Source organism: Pseudochaenichthys georgianus, chromosome 14, assembly GCF_902827115.2.
Source record: "Pseudochaenichthys georgianus chromosome 14, fPseGeo1.2, whole genome shotgun sequence".
Taxonomy (NCBI): Eukaryota; Metazoa; Chordata; class Actinopteri; order Perciformes; family Channichthyidae; genus Pseudochaenichthys; species Pseudochaenichthys georgianus.
Window position 1 is genome coordinate 34,030,563 of NC_047516.1, and position 22,651 is coordinate 34,053,213.

At 41.6% G+C, this 22,651-nt stretch overlaps 1 protein-coding gene across 1 annotated transcript; it reads left to right on the forward strand.

The window, feature by feature from the left end:
- The first annotated feature begins 658 nt into the window (after positions 1-658).
- On the forward strand, positions 659-22,563 carry samsn1b (SAM domain, SH3 domain and nuclear localisation signals 1b). Its single transcript, XM_034098303.2, has 15 exons — positions 659-715; positions 3,904-4,032; positions 4,800-4,840; positions 5,753-5,793; positions 5,900-5,962; positions 6,209-6,282; positions 7,060-7,198; positions 8,010-8,410; positions 9,821-9,898; positions 9,983-10,048; positions 12,687-12,819; positions 13,075-13,226; positions 20,813-21,013; positions 21,111-21,261; positions 22,133-22,563. Exons 1-15 carry the CDS (start codon positions 692-694, stop codon positions 22,327-22,329), a joined length of 1,890 nt encoding a protein of 629 aa, XP_033954194.2. The 5' UTR covers positions 659-691; the 3' UTR covers positions 22,330-22,563.
- Positions 22,564-22,651: the final 88 nt, after the last annotated feature.

The window sequence follows — 22,651 nt, forward strand, 5'->3', positions numbered from 1 at the left end:
ACATACAGTACTGGAAATGTGATAGTTGCTCATTTTAGAATGTAATAAATAAAACATAAATAAGAAATACAAATATAATACAATTGATATAAGAAGTGTAAGAAGGGAATACAACAATTAAATAACAAAAAATAAAATAGAACAAATATGTATATACACATGAAGAGTAAAATCTCGAAACAGATACAAATGATATACTCACCATAGAAATGATGTAATGCAATGCAATTGGCTCTAACTGTCAAATCCATATGTTTAGAGAACAATGGACAACCCAGGATTAAAATGGTTCCTGGAAAGATGACAAACTGTATTATGTAAACCTTAGCTTTAACACATCAAACACATGTGACAACACGTGACTGACCTGTTCTTCATGATTGATCAGTCAACAGAAGTCTAAAGCTCAGTGATGACTTAATCTCCGTCAGGTCATTATCATAATCATTTCAGACACACGGCAAACAAAGGTGGCCTGTTATTGTTGTTTGGCTCTCTCTGAGGCTGGAGAGAGGGCTCTCTGCTTCTATTGGATTATGGGAGGGATTTGAAAAAAGGATTAGGCCATTGGACTGTGGACAGCATCAGGGCTGCATCACAGGGGTGTGTTAGGGAGTGTGGGTGACCGCCAGTGTGTGAACGTGTGTTTCCAGAGGCCACAGACCATTGTCTTTGGCGCAGACCTTCAAACATGAACCTGTTCTGCTTCTCTCTGGTAAGATTCAGCTTCTTCACAACTAGTGTCAACTCTGGGTGTGTCCGGAGTGTTAGTTTAGTCCCTGCTGCCTTAAGGGAGCAGCAGGGAGGTCAGCGTCCCGCTGTGTGTTTTCTTGTTGACGGGGATCTGGAATGGTCTCTCTTTGCACAGTAGGATTTATTAAGCTCTTCCTCTGCTTTCATACTTGTTGTTGTATGGAGCTACTTACAACACTGTAATATATATGTATTAGTGTCCTTATATAATGCTATAATACTCCTGTCAACATTACATGCAGTATTTTCTGGCCAGTTTCTAACTGCCTAATCCAATCAAAGTCATGCATAAGTCATTATTGAGTTCCTTACGAGTAAAGGTATTAAAGAAAGGAAGAAAATACATCTGCTTTGTTTTAACGTACCAACACTCATTAACATTGTGATAACATAATAAAAATATATGAAACGTGAATTCATGTTCATGGTGGAATGAAGATTTCTTTATTGGATTATTACAGAAGTAATGAGTGTTATTGGAAATGTGTTGGCCATTGGTCACTGTGACTCTGAGGTGTGGTCGTAAGGTTGTGGGTTTGATCCCAGCCTCTCCAGTGCATGTTGATGTATCCTTGGTCAAAATACTTAACTCCAAATTGATGGCATGGCCAACAGTGTGTGTGTGTGTGTGTGTGTGTGTGTGTGTGTGTGTGTGTGTGTGTGTGTGTGTGTGTGTGTGTGTGTGTGTGTGTGTGTGTGTGTGTGTGTGTGTGTGTGTGTGTGTGTGTGTGTGTGTGTGTGTGTGTGTGTGTGTGTGTGTGTGTGTGTGTGTGTGTGTGTGTGTCTGTCTGTCTGTCTGTCTGTCTGTCTGTCTGTCTGTCTGTCTGTCTGTCTGTCTGTCTGTCTGTCTGTCTGTCTGTCTGTCTGTCTGTCTGTCTGTCTGTCTGTCTGTCTGTCTGTCTGTCTGTCTGTCTGTCTGTCTCAGGCTCTTTCCCAGGGTCCTGTTGTTCTCCAACGCCACGCTGAGCCCTCATATCTCTGCGTCCTCGCCCCGGGGCTCGCTGGGCCCTCGTCAGTCTCTGTCCTCTCGTCTCGCTGTGTGGCCGTGTGTGTGCTTGTGTGTTTGTCTCCCTGAGCAGGTGGAAGCTTGCATGGCAACCTGAATGGGTGAAGGTTGACTTGTAAAGAGTTGTTAGTGGTCGTTCATTTTTGTGATCTTGATAGATCAGGTAAGATGAGGCCCCACGCAGTCTGCGTGATCTGCGTGTAAGGAGGGGCGGGCCTGCGCGGACTCCTCTTCTGCTCAAAGCACGACTCAGGGCTTTACTGTCAGGTAAAATCCTGAATTTGGCAACACACACAGCACGGAATATAATCAGCCTCTTGGACTGAAATCTCTGATAACACAACAGCTTTACATAAACACACCATCACAGATTGGGTCTATAGATCACATTGGTGACAACTAAACAACTCTATAAGTTAAAGGTGGGGTAGATAATTTTGGAGAAACCGGCTCGAGTGCGCTAGAATTTGAAAATACACAGCCGGAAGAAATCTGCCACTTCATTACAGAGCCCCTCCTCCATAATTCCATTTGTATGTAAAAATCGGAGAGTAAAAGTTAGCTGCTAATGGTAGCCACCAGAGTTATCGCAGCTTCCGGTTTTGGCTATGTGTCAGTCTCACATGAGTCTCACATGAGTATGAGTATGAGTATGTGGGAGTATGTGGGAGTTCCCCTCGATTCCATTGGCTCTGACGGTTAGAAAGAGATGTCAATCAGCAACATCTAGCAAGGGGGGCCAGAGATAGGTCAAATCCACCCAAATGACCCCAGAAATGTTTTTCTTTTGCTAAATCTCTCTAAAAAGGTCAAATGTCACTTGTTTTGCATCAATCTTGATACAGGGTACTTATTATATGTTGTAGTTTGGATTCCTAAAGCTTTTAGTCTACCATCCCATCATTCAAGGGTGCTTTTCACTATTAGTCATCTTTGTTTTGGACGGACACAATAATTTACATTTTTTTACTGTGTTCAATCTGAATTTATTTTAAAATAAAAAAAAACGATATTGATTCTGACACTTCTACATCCAACTCACAGGTGTAACCTTGCTTTGAGAAAAAAGATTATTAATTTAACCCTTTTAGAAGGGAAGATATGGTCATTTGTTCTGGGAATGTCATTTTCGAGCCTGAGACCTGAAAAACAGGCTCGGGGCCTAACAGGGAAGATCACAAAGTCAAGCATTGCAGTAAACCTTCTAGTGATGAAGATGATAAGATGATTGGCTGACTGAGCTCCTTACCCATAAATCCCACCCTGCTTTGAAAATAATATAGTGGCTGTTGAGACGTCACTGATCCCACAGCTATAAGTCAAATGACAACAACAACCTTTACATCAGGATGTCTTCTATCAATTTAAACGATCAGTATGCATCTATCACAAAGGGTCATGAAATGATGACTTTCTAAGACTTGCCCCATCTCAAGGGGTAAGTTGATCCATCTTGGGGGGTTCAATTTACCCCACAGTCTACGGCCTAGCCTAGCTTAGCCATTCATGCTAATCTTTAGCTGAATGATTCACATCGTTTTACAGCTTGTTCAAATTATACCTGACATATTGAAAATGTGATTGTGAAAGAAAACACATTTACCACTTCACCATGTGCTTCTCTCCTTCACAGCCAAGTAGAAATGATGGGTGCTTCCTTTATTTAGGGTCACCTGACAACACATATGTAGGCTACAGTTCAATAGATAAAAGGTGTTGGTCAACTTACTACCCACCGGCTCATCTTACCCCTCTCCCCTACACGTGAACACATTTAACACTCCACGCCAAATGGTGCTTCGTTCTTTGTTTGATTTGAACCCTTATGAGCATATTTAGGTTTTAAACCTGCACGACCATAAGGCTGAGGAAAGCAAACGTGTGTGTGATGAGTTTTGATTGTATGTGTTTTATTGAGAAGCTAACGATGATTACTCCAGTGTAAATGCCAGACCATTATTTGACAGGACACATCTCTCCCTGATGTAAAGCTTTTCATTGATTTTGTATTATTCAGTCAGACTGATGATTGGTTCCTGACCATGCCTCAACATCTGGATTATCCTTAGTCTCTCTTCAAACGTAACCGTTCAGTGTGCTTCAATCTGGCTGCTGTCACCATGCCGACTGTTTTTATTTCCCAGGAGGGCTCGTCAGATAGCATATACGAAGCACCCTACAGGCAGACACGTAAGGAGGTGCTCCCAAAGCACCAGTGCAGCCCCTCTCTCCAGAGGCCTGAGTGGGGGGGCTCAGATCCATCCATCAGTTCTGTGAGTTATCATCTTTATGTTTTATTCACACCATGACCTGATCAAACAAATGGGTCACAGAGTGGACATTTTCTGAACATTCAAACCAATTAAAAACCACAAAGGAGACTCACTGACTACACACACAAAGAGCGACAGTGATACAGCCCGGTAATCGTCTGGAACCCCAAAGAGCCGCTGGTGATTGGCTCACTGTTGCACAGCTGATGCAGGGTATTGCAAAGGAAAGACTATTAAGAGTCTTAAGGCACTTCCTTATTAGCACTAAATACACAAATCAGTTGACAGCGATGAAAATACCATGAGTATTGTACTATTTGGTCATAATCAAAGTACCAAGCGTATCTAATACATCTAGGTTTTACCCTGATGATGTTACTGGATGAAAAGGGTTTAACCCTAAATCATCTTAACTGAGACTTTGCGATGTAATGGTTATCGATCCAAGTCCCAAATGTGAACCTTGGGGTGTCCCTTAAGGACAGAGAATTACTAAAGTCTTTAGGATTCATTGTCTTGTATTAGTTGAGATATGTCGCAGCATAATTGAAAGTGTTTACCTGCTGGTGATGTCAGGTGATCACCAAATGCTTCCTGTCCATTTCTGTACTAAATGTCATGCCTATAGTTATCCAATAGTTTGAGACAGTTCAGGGTGGACCAAAGTGTTGCAGTTGGCTGAATACCAGTACATTATATGTTATTTCTACATATGTATTGTCTTTCTGATTTACCTAATGTTGTGTCTGTCTGTATTCCACCCCAAGGACCGACCACAGAGTGCAGTCAAAGTAAAGAGGACTAATAGGTACGTGAGTTTTGTAAGCTCTTTTTGCATTTGTATTGTCATTATTTACACACATGCATTTCCAAACATCTGGACTACCTATGTTACAAATGTATTATCTTTTCAATTTACACACGGCATCTATTGCACGTCTGTCCGTCCTGGGAGAGGGATCCCTCCTCTGTTGCTCTCCCCGAGGTTTCTCCCATGTTCCCTTTAAACTGTGGGTTTTCTTTGGAAGTGTTTCCTTGTACGATGTGAGGGACAAAGGGTCTAAGGACAAAGGGTCTAAGGACAGAGGGTCTGAGTACAGAGGGTCTAAGGACAGAGGGTCTAAGGACAGAGGGTCTAAGGACAAAGGGTCTAAGGACAAAGGGTCTAAGGACAGAGGGTCTGAGTACAGAGGGTCTAAGGACAGAGGGTCTAAGGACAGAGGGTCTGAGTACAGAGGGTCTAAGGACAGAGGGTCTAAGGACAGAGGGTCTAAGGACAGAGAGTCTAAGGACAGAGGGTCTAAGGACAAAGGGTCTAAGGACAGAGGGTCTGAGTACAGAGGGTCTAAGGACAGAGGGTCTAAGGACAGAGGGTCTAAGGACAGAGAGTCTAAGGACAGAGGGTCTAAGGACAAAGGGTCTAAGGACAGAGGGTCTGAGTACAGAGGGTCTAAGGACAGAGGGTCTAAGGACAGAGGGACTAAGGACAGAGGGTGTCGTATTGTCATACTGATATTCTGAACACACTGTGAAGTCCACGGAGACAAATGTAACATGTGATATTGGGCTATAAATAAACATTGATTGATTGATTGATATTTTTAAAGGGCATTGCTTGAAAACTAATCCATGATTCCATTGCATTTTCTATAGTTTCATTTTCTATTGAACTCATTTAAATAATTGAGGAAAATAAAATCATTATCATTTGTCATTTCAGGTCACATGTGCCAACATCACACGTGGACAATGAAACATTAGGTTGGTACACATTAACCACTGATGTGCTTGGTTGTCTTTTTCTTAATAGAAATGAAGTTACATTTTATATTTACAATGTCCTCTTTTCCCTGCACCTCGTCTACAGGCATTGACCGTGCCTGCTGGATGTCATCAGGCCACAGACAGGACTTATGTCATCAAAGCAAAGGTGAAGACAGGCTTTACCTGGGCAACTTAAAAGTACTCATACTATTAGAGGAAAGACAAATGAGAGAACTTATCAGTGCATGTCAGCTCAAGGACACCAGATGCAAAACATATAATGTTTACAGTAAGACTAGCCGGCGTTATATACCTCATATCATAGATTCATGCTAATGACATATGTGACAGTACAGTGTGTGAATAAGTGAGATGTTAATCAGTGTGTGGCCTGTGTGCATTGATCCTGCAGAGATGTGTAAAGCTCCGTGTCAGAGCAGCAGGCTGACGAGAGATGACAGGACACGGACAGGTCTACCAGCTCAGGTGAAACCACATGGCTTCCTCCTAAGAGCGGCGTTAACCCTCCAGTAGAGCCCATTATGGGGACTACAGTAGACCACAGGCTCCATGTTGGAGGTAGACCTCCGAGAGCTTCACTTTGTGTTGGAAAGTGTCGGGGATGTCGGGGGTTCAGACATTTGTGTTATGGTTTTCAACATATACACGTTTAGACAATTGAAAGATGATAATTACAGAGATTGGGGGGGAAATAAACTATTTAAAGAAATGCTAAATGTTACTGTTCAGTAAATGCATGATGTTTCGGTCTTTAAGTAATGAGTAACCTCAGGGGGATTTTTCTTTGATGACAATGCACAGTCGTATATTCTATATTTACATTGCATTTTATGTTTTTTCACTTTGCAAATACACCTAATTAACATTTCTTGGTGCAAGCTTTTATTTAGGCAAATTATTATTAATTGTATTGTAAAAAAGTAATATCTTAAAAATCTGCATCTTTCATAAAGTGGTATGGATATGTCCGCAGCGTAATGTAACCCTCTATATATTGCTTTTAATAATAATCACTTTAAGATTGGTGTCACTGCATAAAGAATATATTATATATAAGTACAAAATGATCACCAGCCAAACAAACTTCAAACTCACTCAGCATTAAAATATCCTTTGTGGATTATGTAATAGTATATAATACTATTAGATTGTTATACAGGCTGTTGTTAAGGTGGAGCGAGTTTGAACTCGTATAGGCCCTGAGGATCTTTATCTCTAATATATTCCTGCACTTTATTACAGGGCGCTGAAGGTGCTGACACAGCAGAATCAATATGCTCCACAGGGAGCCTAAAGAGGCTGAAGAAGCTCCACCTGCTGCACACAAAGAAGGGGCGTCAGAGGGGAGCTGCCGCAGAGAAGAGGACCTCAGAGAACAATGGTGAGTGTTTGTGGATGACAACTTGTTCAAGAAGCTGTTATCGTTAACTATCATTTCTGTTCATCTGCAGAGGTGGGAAGTAACTAAGTGTGAGCATTGAGAAAGCATGTACTCAAGTGCTGTACTTAAGTAACATTTTGAGGTACTTGTACTTTACTTGAGACTTCCATTTAACCCGACGTGTTGCTTCTACTCCAATACATTTAAAAGGGAACTAATGTAATTGTACTCCATTACAGCTACAGCTACTTCTAACCAAATGCATCTCGAAACACTTAACTATTGTCCTGACTCAAGTCACAAGAGTCCCATTATTTGCATATTTTACAAAAAGTTAGTAAAATCAGTCAAATGCTACTTGATGCAACAATATTATCTGTCACACATAAATATAATTATACACTGAAAGAACTCAAATGTTGACTTTAATAAATGTATTATGTCAACACATTTCACATAACTGTATTGGTTGGTTGAAAGCAATAATATTAAGTTGCACCTAATGTTTTTTATTTAAACTTAATATTATTGCTTTCAACTACCTAATGTGAAATGTGTTGACATAATACATTTAATTAAAGCCAACGTTTCAGCTTTTTCAGTTTGTATGCACATAAAGGCAAATGTTCTGCACTGTGATTACTTTGACTTTTTATACTTTAAGTACATTTTGCTGATGACACTTTTGTACTCTCTGACTTAAGTAAGATTTTTGAATGCAGGACTTGTACTTTTAATGAAGTATTTTGACATAATGTATTGGTACTTGTACTCAAGTAAAGCATCTGAATACTTGTTCCACCACTGTCAGTTCAATTAGCAGCTGAGCTTGGTAACAACAATCCAGTGCTGAGCTGCATCGGCCTGGGGAGGAGACCAGAGAAGAAGCCTCCTCCGGCTCCGTCGCCACAGCACAACCACACGGCCAAAGACAACCACGTCCATTCAGAGGAGCAAGGAGGTTGGAGCCCACACACTGGGAATGATCTGTGGAACCCCTTTGAGTGCTCTCAGCCCTGGACCCCCCTCCACCACACATGCCACCACCCGGGACACGAGCTGCCGGTCTGCGGGGGCACCCTGACGCCACACGGCTCCACACAATGGGATCGTTTTGAGAGTTTGATACAGGAACTGGACAGCAAACAGTCTGTTCTGTGTCCTCCAGAGATGACCCTCTCCATCACAGACCTGCAGCTCTCACGGGACACAGTAAGAGAAACCATGGTGCTGTCTTCGTCAGACAATAAGATGGGCTTAATGTAACTTTATGTCTAGTGGCAGAGAGAAAACATTGACTTTCATATATGTCTCTCAAAAATGTAGGTTTCTGCAAACCAATACGGATACACTAAAGTACATATAGATATATAAGTGACTTAGTATATTGAAGGAGAGATGTGGGAGTCATTAGTTAGCTATTTAGCACTTCCTGTTCCCTTGTCTTAAAGTTGTGCTTTATGTGTGTGTTTTGGGTATATGCCTGAAATAAGGTCTGTGGTTAACACAAGTGTATGGGAAGTTATAGAGAACAGCAGACTGGACCGAAACATTGAGGGGAAAAGAAACACTAGGATAAGGGCTGAAATGTTAGAAACCAGGAACGAAAGAGCGTCCGCTTTGGTTTCTGACCTGACGCTAACCATGTTATGCCTTCTTGTCTACTCGCTAGTCTGGCTTGTGACAAGGATAGCGAGTGCTCAATCTAGTTATTTGTCCAACATTCTAAAATGCCTTTCAAGGAGCGTAGAGAGAAGAGATTTGCTGCTGAAGCTAAAAGGAACTGTTTCAAAGTGTTTTTTGGCACCCAATATTTGAAAGACGTGTAAAAAGAGCTGGATTCATCTTAAACCACAAGTTATGGACCCTTTTAAAATGATAAAGCCCTCTGCCTTAGTTTCATTATTAAAAAGAGCTGGTTCCAAGCTTTCTTAACCAGGGTGGAGATGTATGATGTCATCACATGAGCATCTCGGCTTGCAAGAGTGTGACATTTTGTTTCTATTTCTCTCGTACTTGTAGTGAAAATATCAAAAATACAAAAGTGAATTGCTGAAGCACAATATTGCATGTTTCACTGAGATACCCATCATTTGTATAAATATGAGTTTTTCACAATTGTCAATAGGAGAAAATACACTTCATAACATGTTTGTAAATTGTATCAAAGGGCAAGGGTAATTTATTTATGCTTATCCAACCTATTAGTGTGTGACAGTGAGGCGTCACTTCACTAACGGTCAGTGCTGGGAATGTGCCAAGAGTCAGTGTAACAGCTGTTCTGAGGACAGCGCTGAATGACCGCTAAACTGTTACAAAAACAACAGTGAACTTCTGCCCACGTGATACTGACATATTGGTTAACATTACAGATTACACAGTACACGATCCACTCAATGTGATCAGTCAAATACAAGACCTAGGAAATAAAAAAGACATATCTAGGAACTGTATGGCTGCCAGGGTTTAACCTAATTCAGAAAACAAATCAGAAACAGGGGATAAAAACAAACCGTTTTTTGTTGTGGGGTTCCAGGGATAATACACACATGAACACACACTCAGACAATGTGCCCATCTGTCCCCAGAGAACACTCATTGTAATCTCTTTCACCCAAACAGTTGAGCAGGTTCGGGAGATGTGCCGCCTTCAGACGGCCCTCTCCTGTAATGAAAGCCCAGGGTAATGAAAGTGCTTTGGTAAGAGAACCATCTTACGCAAAATCTTTGGTTATAAGTAAGATGTGAAGGATCTCTATTTACAGTGTTTTGTTTTGAAAGCAGGGGCAGAGCTCATCAGCCTGGAAGCACGTGAAGAGCTCACCTGAGAAGGAGCTGGCAGCCGTCTCTGTATGTCATGCCATCTACAAAGCTTATGTTAATATAACCACTTTAGAGGCACCCTGCATTCAACACCCAATAGAAAAACATCTGCAGGCAGACACAGCTGTCAGCACAACACCTGCTCTGCCAGACTGCAAACTACCACTCAAGCTATCGTTAGCCATTTTACAGACAGGGTGCTAACATTAGCAAAGACAAGTCCAGCAGCTAGTGACACATTCAACATGCATATGGATGTTGTGCCATCTTATGTGGTTGATAAACAGCTGCTGGAGTGATCGTCCACCAATCGCAGGGTTGGTGGTTCGATCCCCTTCAGAAGGATCCCTGAAATCCAAATTACTCCTTAAATCGGTGAGTGAGTAGGTGTGGATGTTCCCTTCTAATATAGTACCCTCTGCACCTGTATAATAGCCGCGTTCCCACCAAGTACTTTGCCGTACTTAGTTCCCCCATGGAACTAAGAGCAGATCGCGTTCACACTGGAAAAAATTCCCTGAGGGAAGATTACGCAACTGAGCCGCTGACGTCACTTCGTCTTCTTCTGCTTTGGGTTTACTGGCAGGCCGCAAACAACTTCACCGCGTATACTGCCACCCGAAGTCCCCGGCCGGAAGTCCCTGGAGATGGGGGGAGTCCCAGCAGCTTCTACTGAAGCCTTCCGAGTAAATCGCCAGAACGCCGACACCTCCTCATCTCCACCGCTCCCATGTTTTCTTTTGTGTTGCCCTAAATTAGTCTCTCTGCATTTGTGCGCTGGGCTAATGCTAATAATGCTAATGAAAGGATTATAAAATGGCGGCTCTACAAAACATTTCAGAGTTTTACGGGGCGTGGTTTGCAATTCGCCCAGCCAATCAGAACTGGGGCACTTTTTTCCCCCAGGAGAGTACCACCTCTCAGCAGGCACTAAAAATGGGGGTAAAAGTTCCCGGCACTAAGTACTCTTTTTGGTGTGAACGCGACATAAGGGGAAAAGTACGGGGAAGTAAATGTTTGTGAATGATAACTTGTGTAAAAGTCAAAGCACTTTGAGTGGGAGCAAAGACTGACAAGCTTTAAATATGTTAAAAACACAAGCACACAGCCTACAGGGCGACTAAAGAAGAGCCCAGGGACAGTTCAGTGATTCATTTAAAAAGATACAAAAGCTCATGGTGATGGGTAGCTAGTCCAAACGTTAATTGGTAGAATAGTAGAATAGCACGAAAAGAGCAGGGGAAAGTACAGACAGGCTGACAGACAGACAGGTAGCATATGTAGCTTTGATTGTCTGGATCAGGGAATGAAGGAACTTGGGCCATTATATGTGGGTAGGGGATGAGATTGAGGAGGTGGGGTGTGCATGGGCAGCCAGGAAGAGCATATGAGGGTGGGTGTGAAGCTGACAATTGAGCGGCCCAGACCAAGCAAGGAGGCAGAGGCAGAACGTCCAAAATACAACCCGGTGTGGGCATTTATTACTCAAACATATGACATGTCTCAATCTACTGTTCACGTGAGCACAGTCACCAGCCACAAGGATCTCACACACCTCTCAACAAAACAGGAAACACAGAGCCTAAATACCCACACTACAAATTACCCAACAAGACACAGGTGAGGGGAGAGCAATTAGACACAGGTGAGGGGAGAGCAATTAGACACAGGTGAGGGGGAGCGATTAGACACAGGTGAGGGGGGAGGAGACAACACAGGTGAGGGGGGAGGAGACAACACAGGGCACCAGGTGAACACAACCAGGAGCAACAGACAAAACGGGTTTGGGGAACACCCCCAAACCAAACCACATGTGCAATGTTACAAGGCCCGAAGCCGTCAGTCCACAGTGGAAACAGTTGAGATCGGTGGCGCTGCAGGTGATGGGTAAAGGAGTGTGAGTTCGAGGGGCATCTTCTGGATGGATAACAATGGCAATTATGGGCCTAAAGAAAAGGGAATGATGATGCTGCAGAAGAGGGACAGACACACGCACTGAGACAGTACAAACAAAGTTATATAATACCAAGGTATATTTTTGGATAACTTAATGCATATTCAACACTTTTAATGCAAATGTCAATGTTTTAATGTCAATTTGATCCTGTCATCCATGCAATTTATGTATGATGAAACACATGCTTAAGCGATCATAGCTTATACATGATGATGTAAGGATGTTATAGGAATTCTTGTCCCTCAACACAAAGTCCATACAGTACATGCATGCATACATGACATGGCAAGTTAACTGACCACAAGTACAGGTTGTGATATTTGTAGGTTTAAAATACTTTTTTATGGTGGACATGCTTGGCTAGAGATGGAATTGCCATGAATATGTTGCATGTGGTGGAAGTCCCTGTACAGGAAGAGGAAGTTAAAAGCTGAGTCCAGGTCGTTGAGGATTAAGCTCGCTACACACCTCCTCAGCTATAAAAAGAAAGGAAACTCTTGCAGGATTAACTATGTTTGCTTGCCAGAGGAGCTGCTTGTCCCAGTGAACTGAATATAGAACTGTTCCGTCACATGAGGAATCAAACGGCACGTTAGGGTCTTTACTCTGGTTGGTTGCAGTTTGATTATGGTGAAGTAAAACAAATGGCAGGGATCCAAAATGATATCAAGCAGAATAACAATGTGCCTTGGTGTTTTTACTGCACAGACTGGAAACAAACCGAGAGATGAAGCGGAGAAGAGGAAAGTTGGAGTTGGGCGATCCTCTCGTAAAGCACACAGGCGTTCCAGAAGCTCTCTGGAGAGCCTGTGCAGCCTCCACAGTGGACACAGCTCCTCAAGTAAGAGCCTCGAGCACAGAGCGCAATGCACTTCACTACAACCTGATGTATTATGCAACCCTTGCTTGCACTACCGGGTATCCTGTTGCTTCTTTTGGACGCACTCATTTGAGCTACACCTACCTAACAAATATAAAGACACAATTCTCGACTCACCTGTTTTATCAATCCCATCTTTAAGAACTGGAATATAAAACTGTTAAAGCGAATGCAGTGACTACATTGAGCCCTTCTGTTTTCCCTCTTGGTTTCCAGGTGGAGTCACCAGTGGGTCAGACTGCTCCAGTAACAGAGACAGTCTGAGGCTGGAGGACGATCTGTTGTGCACAAGACAGTTCTGTGGGCGAGCTAAAGTCCATACAGACTTTGTTCCAAGCCCATATGACACGGAATCTCTCAAACTCAAGGTAAAGAAGTCTAACAAATAAATGAATGAATATCAATGAAGTTAACCAACTATAGAACTGTATCACTACACTGTAACATTTTTGGCTGTACATTTACAGTAAATTACTGGCTACTAGTTGCATGGATTTCACAGTAATTTACTGTAGATATTTTACAGTAAATTAGAATAAAAGTACAACTACATACTGTGACTTTACAGTTGCCATGCCCATGGAAGTACTGTGATATCGCAGTACAGAGCTGTGGTATTATGGTACCTTGCTGTACATAAATTACAGTAATTACCTGTATTTTCACACTTTTACTGTAGAAGTAATGCAACACAGATGCCAGTCATTTACTGTAAATATAAACATTTAAATAATACTATAATATATTGTAAATGTGACTAGTTAACTGGGATTTTACCATATACAATTGAATCTGCTCAATCAACAAAGAAAAACAAAGAAAATACCCATTTTAACTTTGTATTCCTCCATTCAAGTGCAAAGTACATTTCATATTAAACTTTCTACAGACTGAGTGTCTTACATTAGTCCTGGACATGTCTACATAGACATCCACTCGAAGTCAAGGAGTTTTCTAAAGAATGTGCTGACATGGGGGTTTATAACGCCATGCTTCTTCTTGGCCTTCGAGCCCGTCTCAGGGTGAATGCCCAGGAAGCACCTGAAAACAATAAGCCAAGACAACAACTTTACATTTTACATAGATTTATATGTTGCATCGTTTATTTTTTAAGGCACATGCAGCCGCGCCCCTTTCAATTTAAGTAAAACCTGCACCTTTTTTCTAACAACGTTTACCGCTCTTCTTTGGACGGGGGCAGCCTTTGGTTTTGCATGCATCTCAAATTGGTCGCAACACAGCAATGTGAAACCTGGGATCAGAGAAAAAACACATTAACATATACACATACACATTTCAAATGTTAGAAGAAAAAATATCAGGGACAATAATGTCGCAGTCAGTGCAACAGACAACATCAGCAGAGTTTCCGTTTACAATTTTTTTTTTTGCCGGTCAACATGTCCGTTAAAGTTTAAATCTTCCGGGCAAAATCGGAAAAGTGCCTGTCAAAGGTCATCTTAGTTATTTATGGAGCTTTAAAATAAATTGATAACGACTCTATATTAAACAAACTAATTATAGTAGATTAACTAAATATAATCGATAGATTTATGATTTTAAAATTATAAAAGTAGGGTAGACATGTGGAGATTATCCGATTGAACAAAACGTGATCTGTCTCTTAAATGTGTGTCAACCACAGACCTTATTTTGAGGTATTTTCCAAAATCCTATGGAGAAATTGCATTGGTTTGTTGTCGAGGGAACCGGAAGAAGCTTACTTCCGGGTTTTAGGACGCGTCACTGTGGCACTCTCACTAGTTTAGGTTGTTCCAGAGGTAGATAAAATAGCTAAGTGTGTTGAAGTGTGTGTGTTGCTCCGCTCACCAGTCCGTCACAGTGGACAGAGCTGCATCATGTAGAGCTGCATCATGTAGAGCAGGGGTTCCCAAACTTTTCAGCCCGCGACCCCCAAAATAACAGTGCCAGAGACTGGCGACCCCTTTCAAATTAATTAATTTAAGTTTTCCGCACCGTCGCAGGAATATCTCCGCAATGGAGCGAGCTTAAGTTTCTTTAGATTGCATGATATAGCCCAGCGCAACACCTTCGTCACACATGTAGCCACTTGTTTGTACCGTTTTCTGGCGATTTGTAATCTGTTCTAGAAAAACGATGTGTTTTTTAGGATTTCAAGAAGCATATAGAACACACAATGGACGTATTTTATGAACATTTATCCATGCTGAAAGTAGATTTAGATGTTTTAGGAGTGAGATAGAGATTATAATATATGCATCTGTAGTGCTGAGAGTCGGAGGCGGGGTATCGAAGGTACAAGCTAGACCTGAACACACATGTAAACAGCTTTAAGCCCAGGTGTCACTACCCGATCTGCAGCTCTGCCCGATCTGCAGTGTGCATGTGCGAGATGGTCCGCCATATTGGACAACTCCGGACGGCAACCCATGATGGACACTTGACAGTGGCTTTTAGCAAAGCTCAAAAATAAAACGAGAGAGAGATGAGTTATTGTTATTACAACGTGACTTCACTATTATTTAACAACTCTTTTTATGGGGTTCTTTTATTTGGGGTTAAGTACATTGTCAGAATAAGTAAGAAATAAATGTAACTTCTGCCAAGTTCTTTTGCGCAAAGTAAACGACCGCAGATGTTGTCAGGTCCATGACTCTTATTTATTTTTACTAAACGAATGGCCTTTTCCACTTCCCTCTGATCTATGTTAAAATGCTTATTGTCTTCAAGTTTAAGCTTCAGTTCAGATATATTATTATTACTGAAATCAAATCTGTCAAATCGAGAAAAAAAGTGATATAGGGCATTTGCAAACTCAACATCTGTATTAAATCCATCCAGAGTCACATGGCAGCTATTCTTTGTTTCCCGGAGGCCTGTTATGGTTTTCATGCTACTCCAGACGGAGCCAAGGTTGTTTGCAGCCATTTTGTTTTGTAGTTCAGATTTAAAATTCTGTTTAGCTTTCAGAATTTCTATTTTAAGTTCCCTATTAGCATCATGCAGATCAGAGGCACTTCCCTGTTTGAAAGCTTGTTTCTTTTTCTGAATGCTGGACTTAACCGCCTTGGTCACCCATGGTTTGTTATTAGGGTATATTTTAACTTGCTTACACGAAATAATCATGTCTTTACAAAAGGCTGTATATGAGCATGTTACTTCAACAACTTCATCCAAGTCGGCACCACAAGACTCTTTGAACATATCCCAATCAGTGCAGTCATAACATTCCTGCCAACAGGCTACAGATTCTTCTGTCCAGACATTTATGTCCTTTGTCAATGCTTTCTCTCGCTTCAAAACGGTTTTGTATATGGCCAGTACATGCACACAGTTATGATCAGCAGAGCCCAGTGGGGGTAATGGGACTGACTTATAGGCTTCCTTTACTGACCCATAACACAGGTCTAAGGTTTATCCCGCCTGGTTGGACAGGAGACATATTGATAACAGTTAGTGAGTGTCTTTTTAAGGGTCACATGGTTAAAATCCCCAAGTATAAAGTTTGGTGCGTCAAGTGAAATTGACTGCAGTTTTTGCACCAAATCAAAGATAGTGCTGGAGGCAGAGGTGGCATTTGCCCTGGGATGGATGTACATTATTGTTATAAAAACTTGGGGAAACTCACGGGGCAGGTAGAAGGGATGCAATGAAACAGATAAAAGTTCAACATCTGGGGTGCAAATGCGTTCTCTGACAGTCACAGAGCTACAGTACTGTGTGTTTACGTACAAACATATCATTTCGATCCAGACGAAAGGGAGCTCCAAAAACGTCAATAAACAGATCGTTGTCCTGGTTACAGTCTGTGAGCCATGTCTCAGTGAAGGCCAAAACACAGCAGTCCCTGAAATTCTTCTGAAACCGAACACTACCCTGAAGCTCGTCAACCACACATCCAATGAAGCATTGCATGAAGTCTGTTGATGATCAGAGGCTGTTGTTGGGGCTGCAAAAACGTTTTTTAATTTTAGTTTTGTAGGCAGACCATGCAGGCCAGCCCGATGGTCACCAAGGTTCATGTTTTAATAGCATTTTTACAAAAAAAAGCCCAGGCGAGCCTAACATGTGAATAAATTGCTTGGACCTCAGAGTTAAACTTGGGCCTGCGACCATAGTTTTACTTTATTTTGTTTTGAAAATCCACAGCAGAGGTTTGTGTCGTACCACATGCGGTGTAGTTTGCATTTCTCTCAGTAGTCAACGATCTGTGAGTCTGTTGGCTCGGACATAAACTCCGTAATAAATGTAGTCTACATTTCATAAGAGGTGTAAAACCTGTGAGCATTTGAAATCGCATTTGAACTAAATGCTTATATAATCTGTATTTGTATTGTTGATTTATTGTGTGAACGAGGCGATATAGAGAAGGTTAAGCTGTCATTATTAGGCTGTTATGTACTGCTGGAGTGGTAAGCAGGCCTATTGTTTTTGGATATTTGTGGAGTTAGGTGGTCCGTGAGTGTTTTTGTATTGGTTAAGTGTCCTTGGAATGAAAAGTTTGAGAAACACTGGGCTAGTGGATTATCAACGGGTGGAGACTCGCTGCGGGGAAATTATACAGATGGCCAGTCCGCCCCTGAAACATTTCTATGCACACGTTGTTATGATTAATAATAATTTTTAAAAAATGACTTTGGGAACCCCTGATGTAGAGCTGCTGGTGATCATAGAGCTGCATCATGTAGAGCTGCAGGTGATCATGCAGAGCTGCGTGTCTCCGTCAGCAGCAGCTGATCTGATCTCTGATCTCTCTCTCCCGTCCGATTAGACTTCACTCACGTTTATGTCCATATCGATCAGATCTAGCTAGTTCTAGCTAATGATACCAGTACAGCTTATCAAAGGACACCAAACAATAAGCGTTGCTTGGCAACGGGGTGTCGCGGCAAAGTATAGCGCAGCATTATGCATTTGTTTACATGAGGGGTCAAAATGTCCCCTTCAGGTGGATACATCTCTTTATCCACATTAGATGTTAGACATTAGAATGTACTGTTCTTGTCTGTCACATAAGTGGCGCAACTGATGCGATATTGCGCTAAGGGGAAATTATTTTGACCGGAGAGATTTAGATTTGCCGGTCTTCAGCATATTTTACCGGACTATGGCCGTTACCGGCTAACAGGAACTCTGAACACCAGGTATTTCAGACTGTCTGCAATCACATTAAACACAACTGGAGCAAGTCTAAATAAAAGCACACATTTTCATTTAAAGGTGGGGTAGGTAAGTTTGAGAAACCGGCTCGAGATACACTTTTTGTTATATTCCATGGAATGCTCTTAACATCCTGATAGCAATGAATATCTGAAGTGCTTTGACAAAAAATCCATAAAACAATATCATCCGTGGAAGCCGTAGCGCTGTAAAAAGCACGACCAATCATCTGAGCCGGCCCGGCTAAAGTAACTGGACGGCCTACCTGCCTGTCAGCCTTCCATCTGTGCACAAACCTACCTCGTGCCCTCATTGGTCATGTGCGCGTTCGTGTGTGTTGGAGGAGGGGCTCTGTAAGGAAGTGGCAGATTTGTTCCGGCTGTGTATATTTCTAGCACACTCGAGCTGCTTTCTCCAAAATTAGTAAAGGGGAACAAAATGCGTTGCATTACCTATCAGAGTAGTGACGGGTGCTTCTTCTCGTCTTTGATTGGCGCCGAGTGACTCAGTTACTTGCCGTTCGAAATCTTTTGCGATCCCACAATGCAGCCCGGTTCATGTAATTTGTTGTGTTATCACCTTTATATACAGTCTATGGTTATCACCTTATCACGGAGGATGGAATACAGTATTTTACTATGAAATGATACAGTAACATGTTGTGAAATCCTGGTAATAATGTATCCTGTACATTCACAGTAATGAACTGTGCCTGCATTGATTTCACTGTGAAATAAAAAATTACAGCATTAGTGAACATTACAGGTAAAGTGGTAAAACAGTAATTACATTTATTGTAACATATTACAGCTAAATATTGTGAAATCATGGTAATATTTTACAGTGTACAATTTTGTATCAGCGGGCTATAGCTGCTGTTGTTAGAATTACATTTAGGCTAAAACAAACACTGTATAATAGAACCACTGATTTTTAGATCGTCTAATGCTAGTTTGCAATTTGTCCATTTCCATCTCATGTGTACGGTAGCGAGCACCTTGGGCTAAAGGTGAACTAAATCATGCTCGATCTTGGTTTGCATGGTGTAGCTGTAATTCACCTTAAAGGTCCCATGACATGGCCATTTCTACTGATCATAATTCCATTGTTGAGGTCTACTAGAATAGATTTACATTGTTCAATGTTCCAAACTCACATTGGTTTCTCAAACAGCATCTCTGTATAGTGTGTGTCAGGGACGTGCACAGGTACGGGCTAATGTTGCCCGGGCAACGGCCCGTTTTGACCTGCCCCTCGGATTTTGGAAACTTGATTTTGAGTTGTCTCATGGCAGTTAAGAGTATCACAAACCAGGGTACTTTACTTCCTCTTGATACCTTCGGTCATTTACAAAAAAACACCTAAATATAGCGTACTTTCCATCTGTAAACTCCCTCAACGGGGCCGCTCGCTCTCTTTTCTTGATCGCCCTCTCACGGGTGAACAGTTCAATGTCCCGCTTCATTGTAGGATTTCTGTCACTTTAGTTTGACCAGCACTGTTATTAAGTTATGGAATACTAAATAAATAAGTAATTAGATACCTTACCGTTACTGCGTTCATAAAGAATGATAAGAATAAGAATAATGCGTATTGAACTGGTTTAATTAATTAGTGAGTTTATTTAAGGTAATTAGTTAGAGGCCCTATTTTATCAGTATGTCCTGCACAGCAGTTACAATGGTCAAACTACATTAGAACATAATTGTCCCCATTTTGTCTTTAATAGTTAACCTACTAACATTAGATATGTTAATGAGATATGGACCGCAAAACATTTTTAAAATCAAGTCACCGAATGCAAGTAGGCGCCTTAGCTTATTTTGTTATGAGATGTGAATTACTGTTCAAATCGTTTGGTTTCTTTTCCATTAAAAACAAGTTACAATTTTCAACAGGTCTTATGTTTTTTTTCGGGGGGAGGCCCTTTTCCAGTTTAGAGCAATAGCCCCTCCAAATGTCTGTGAACGTCCCTGGCATGTGTATTCACTCTCTGTCCTAAACGGCTTGTTGGAGCCCCGCGCGGAGCCGTTACGTCACTTTACTCAGGAAGAACCAATGGAAAAAGAAAAATCTCCAACGAGGCGTTCTGGGGCAGCACAGACAGGTCTTTTCTGTGTTAGAGTTGTACTCGCTACACGGTGTACTTTGAGGGTTTGTGACTCTGCAGACCGTTTACATGCAGAAAAACCTTCATAACACACAAGGTGACGGGTAATAACCGGAAAAGCATGACATGGGATCTTTAGCTGTGATCTAAATTTGGATTCTAATTTTGAATAGCGATACCATTAACAGCCAACTTCCTTAAGTGTCTTTCAGTACAAGCAAATGCTGAGATAGCGCTTTCACACCGGAGTACTTTTCCCGTACTTTTCCAAATAGTTCCTGGGATGTTGCGTTCACACCAAAAATATCTCTTTTTTCACTTTGGGTTAAGTGCTTACAAGTAAATGTTAAGATGCTAATACACTGAACTAATATGGTGATAATACAAGCTAATCATCAGCATGTTAGCATTGTCCTTATGAGCAAGTCAATATGCTGATGTTAGCATTTAGCTCAAAGCACCACTGTGCCTCTGTGAGTCTGTATCTTAATAATGAATAGACATCTTCTTCATCATATCAGTTTTACTTAACTTTTTCCAAGTTGCTGCTATCTGCTCAGCAATCTAGCTGCTCATTGAACACATGTGGACAGTAGCTAAAGCTAATCTGGTACAAAGCATCTCTTCTCTGTCTATGTGATGTATGTGTTTTGTAGATGCTCAAATAAATGTCATGAAACTAAATTACAATTTCATCTTTAGGAGGGAGATGTGATTGACATAATCGCCAAGCCCCCCATGGGAATATGGACAGGCATGCTGAATGGCAGATTTGGAAATTTCAAGTTCATTTATGTGGAAGTGCTAACAGAGGACAGTCCTGATGCACATAAGGAAACCCAAACCCACGAATTGAGACAGAACTCAACTGTCCAGGAAGTGTTAAAGTGCCTCAACATGGAGGTATTTGTCTTTTAGATTTTCTGAACTAACCATCATCTTCCATTTAATAGGCAGATACTTCAGCTTCTGCGTGGTGTCTTCTCCTTTGCCTCCCCAGGTGTATTCCTCGTCTTTTCAGCAGCACGGTTACAAAACAGTGGATGACTTGTTGAGGTTCAGGGAGCATCACCTGACGGAGCTGAATGTGACGGATCCAGAGCTCAGGCATCGTCTGCTGGCCGCTGTCCGCTCCCTGCGGCAGCCATGCTGTGAGTATTGTGACACACAGAAAAGGTCATCCAAAGATGGTGTCATAACACACATTTAGTGACGTGATAAATCCAGAAAAATCTCAGAGGTTTAAGATTCACAAAGTAAAAAGGGACAGGTGACACTGCTCCTCGAGAGAACACTGGGAGATATGCAGGCCACAGGTAAAGAGGTTAAAGATAACAGGTAGATAACCCTAAAGAGTGTTACTGAGAATAGAGCAGGACACACAGGGATATTAGCTGCTGACAGATGAGCTGTTGAGCCTCAATGCAATGGAGTACTATAGTTGTGCAGGAATGAGTCCCAGACCTGACAATGAATTAGCATTTTAGCATTTCTGGGTTCCCTAATCAAGTCGATTGATTTTTGAGCATGTTTTTGGCTAGATCCATGTAGTAAGGTCTGTGTTCACATTTTCTTCTACCGCGTGAAATGTGTCAGTAAATACCCCACTAGTGCATTTCAAAGGCTTCTGCGTGTCTTAAAAAGATGGTCGCTAACAAATGACTAGAAAGGAACATGCCAAACATTAGCTACCTTTAGCTTAGCCGCTTTGACCCGAAGTCATGCGAACATGATATAGATCGTTTGGCATAATATTTGCTATTTACTTCCAGCATTTGCATTTACTTTTTAACTATTATAAAATTGGTAATTAGACAAAAGGTCTAAGTTTCATAAACACCTTGTTTTTTGCAATATTCCAAAATCCAATACCAAATACCATTGGTTTTTGTCAAGGTAGCCATTGCCATGCTAGCTTCCGGATCAGACAAAACATATTTCAGCACAGCATCACTCTATAACTGCTCATCTATTAAACTATGGGACAGTTCATCCAACAAACCTGTCTTCTCTGCTTCACAGATGATCATTTGGCGGATGAGTCCAATCAGGAGGCTGGAACCTCCGGCGAGAACACGAAGGAAGATTTGAACAACTGCCCAAGAGATTCGGGCTGCCACATGCCCTCTGACAGCACCAACAACATCACCGAGGAGCCAGACCTGGAGTTTGTCTCTGACTCTGAGGACCCTCGACCAGCTGAGCAGACGGCTTCATAACAATAATCTATAATGTCCCTGTGCTGTCTGTCTCACTTATAATGCTGCTTTTAAGATCACTTGAGAATAAAACACAGTTTTTTATTCAGGCAATTGTTAGTTGTCATTATGTAAAATAAATTGCCCAACCTTTACCACTGCTAATCCCAATAGAAATGTACATTTATATTTCATGTATTAGCCTGCTTAGTTAGCATACTGGGAGAATGCATGGAAACCAAAAGTTAGGGTATGAAGGTGAATGGAGCTCAGTTTTCTGACCTATTGGAGGAGAATGATATTGTAAGTATAGTACAATATATGTAATTAAATAATCCTCACA

Excerpts from the sequence above, each read along its gene's own strand:
- samsn1b (XM_034098303.2), top strand. The coding sequence starts at position 692 with ATGAACCTGTTCTGCTTCTCTCTG. Across the intron at positions 4,033-4,799 it reads CAGATCCATCCATCAGTTCT|GACCGACCACAGAGTGCAGT; the intron begins GTGAGTTATCAT and ends TTCCACCCCAAG. Across the intron at positions 10,049-12,686 it reads AGGAGCTGGCAGCCGTCTCT|ACTGGAAACAAACCGAGAGA; the intron begins GTATGTCATGCC and ends TTTACTGCACAG.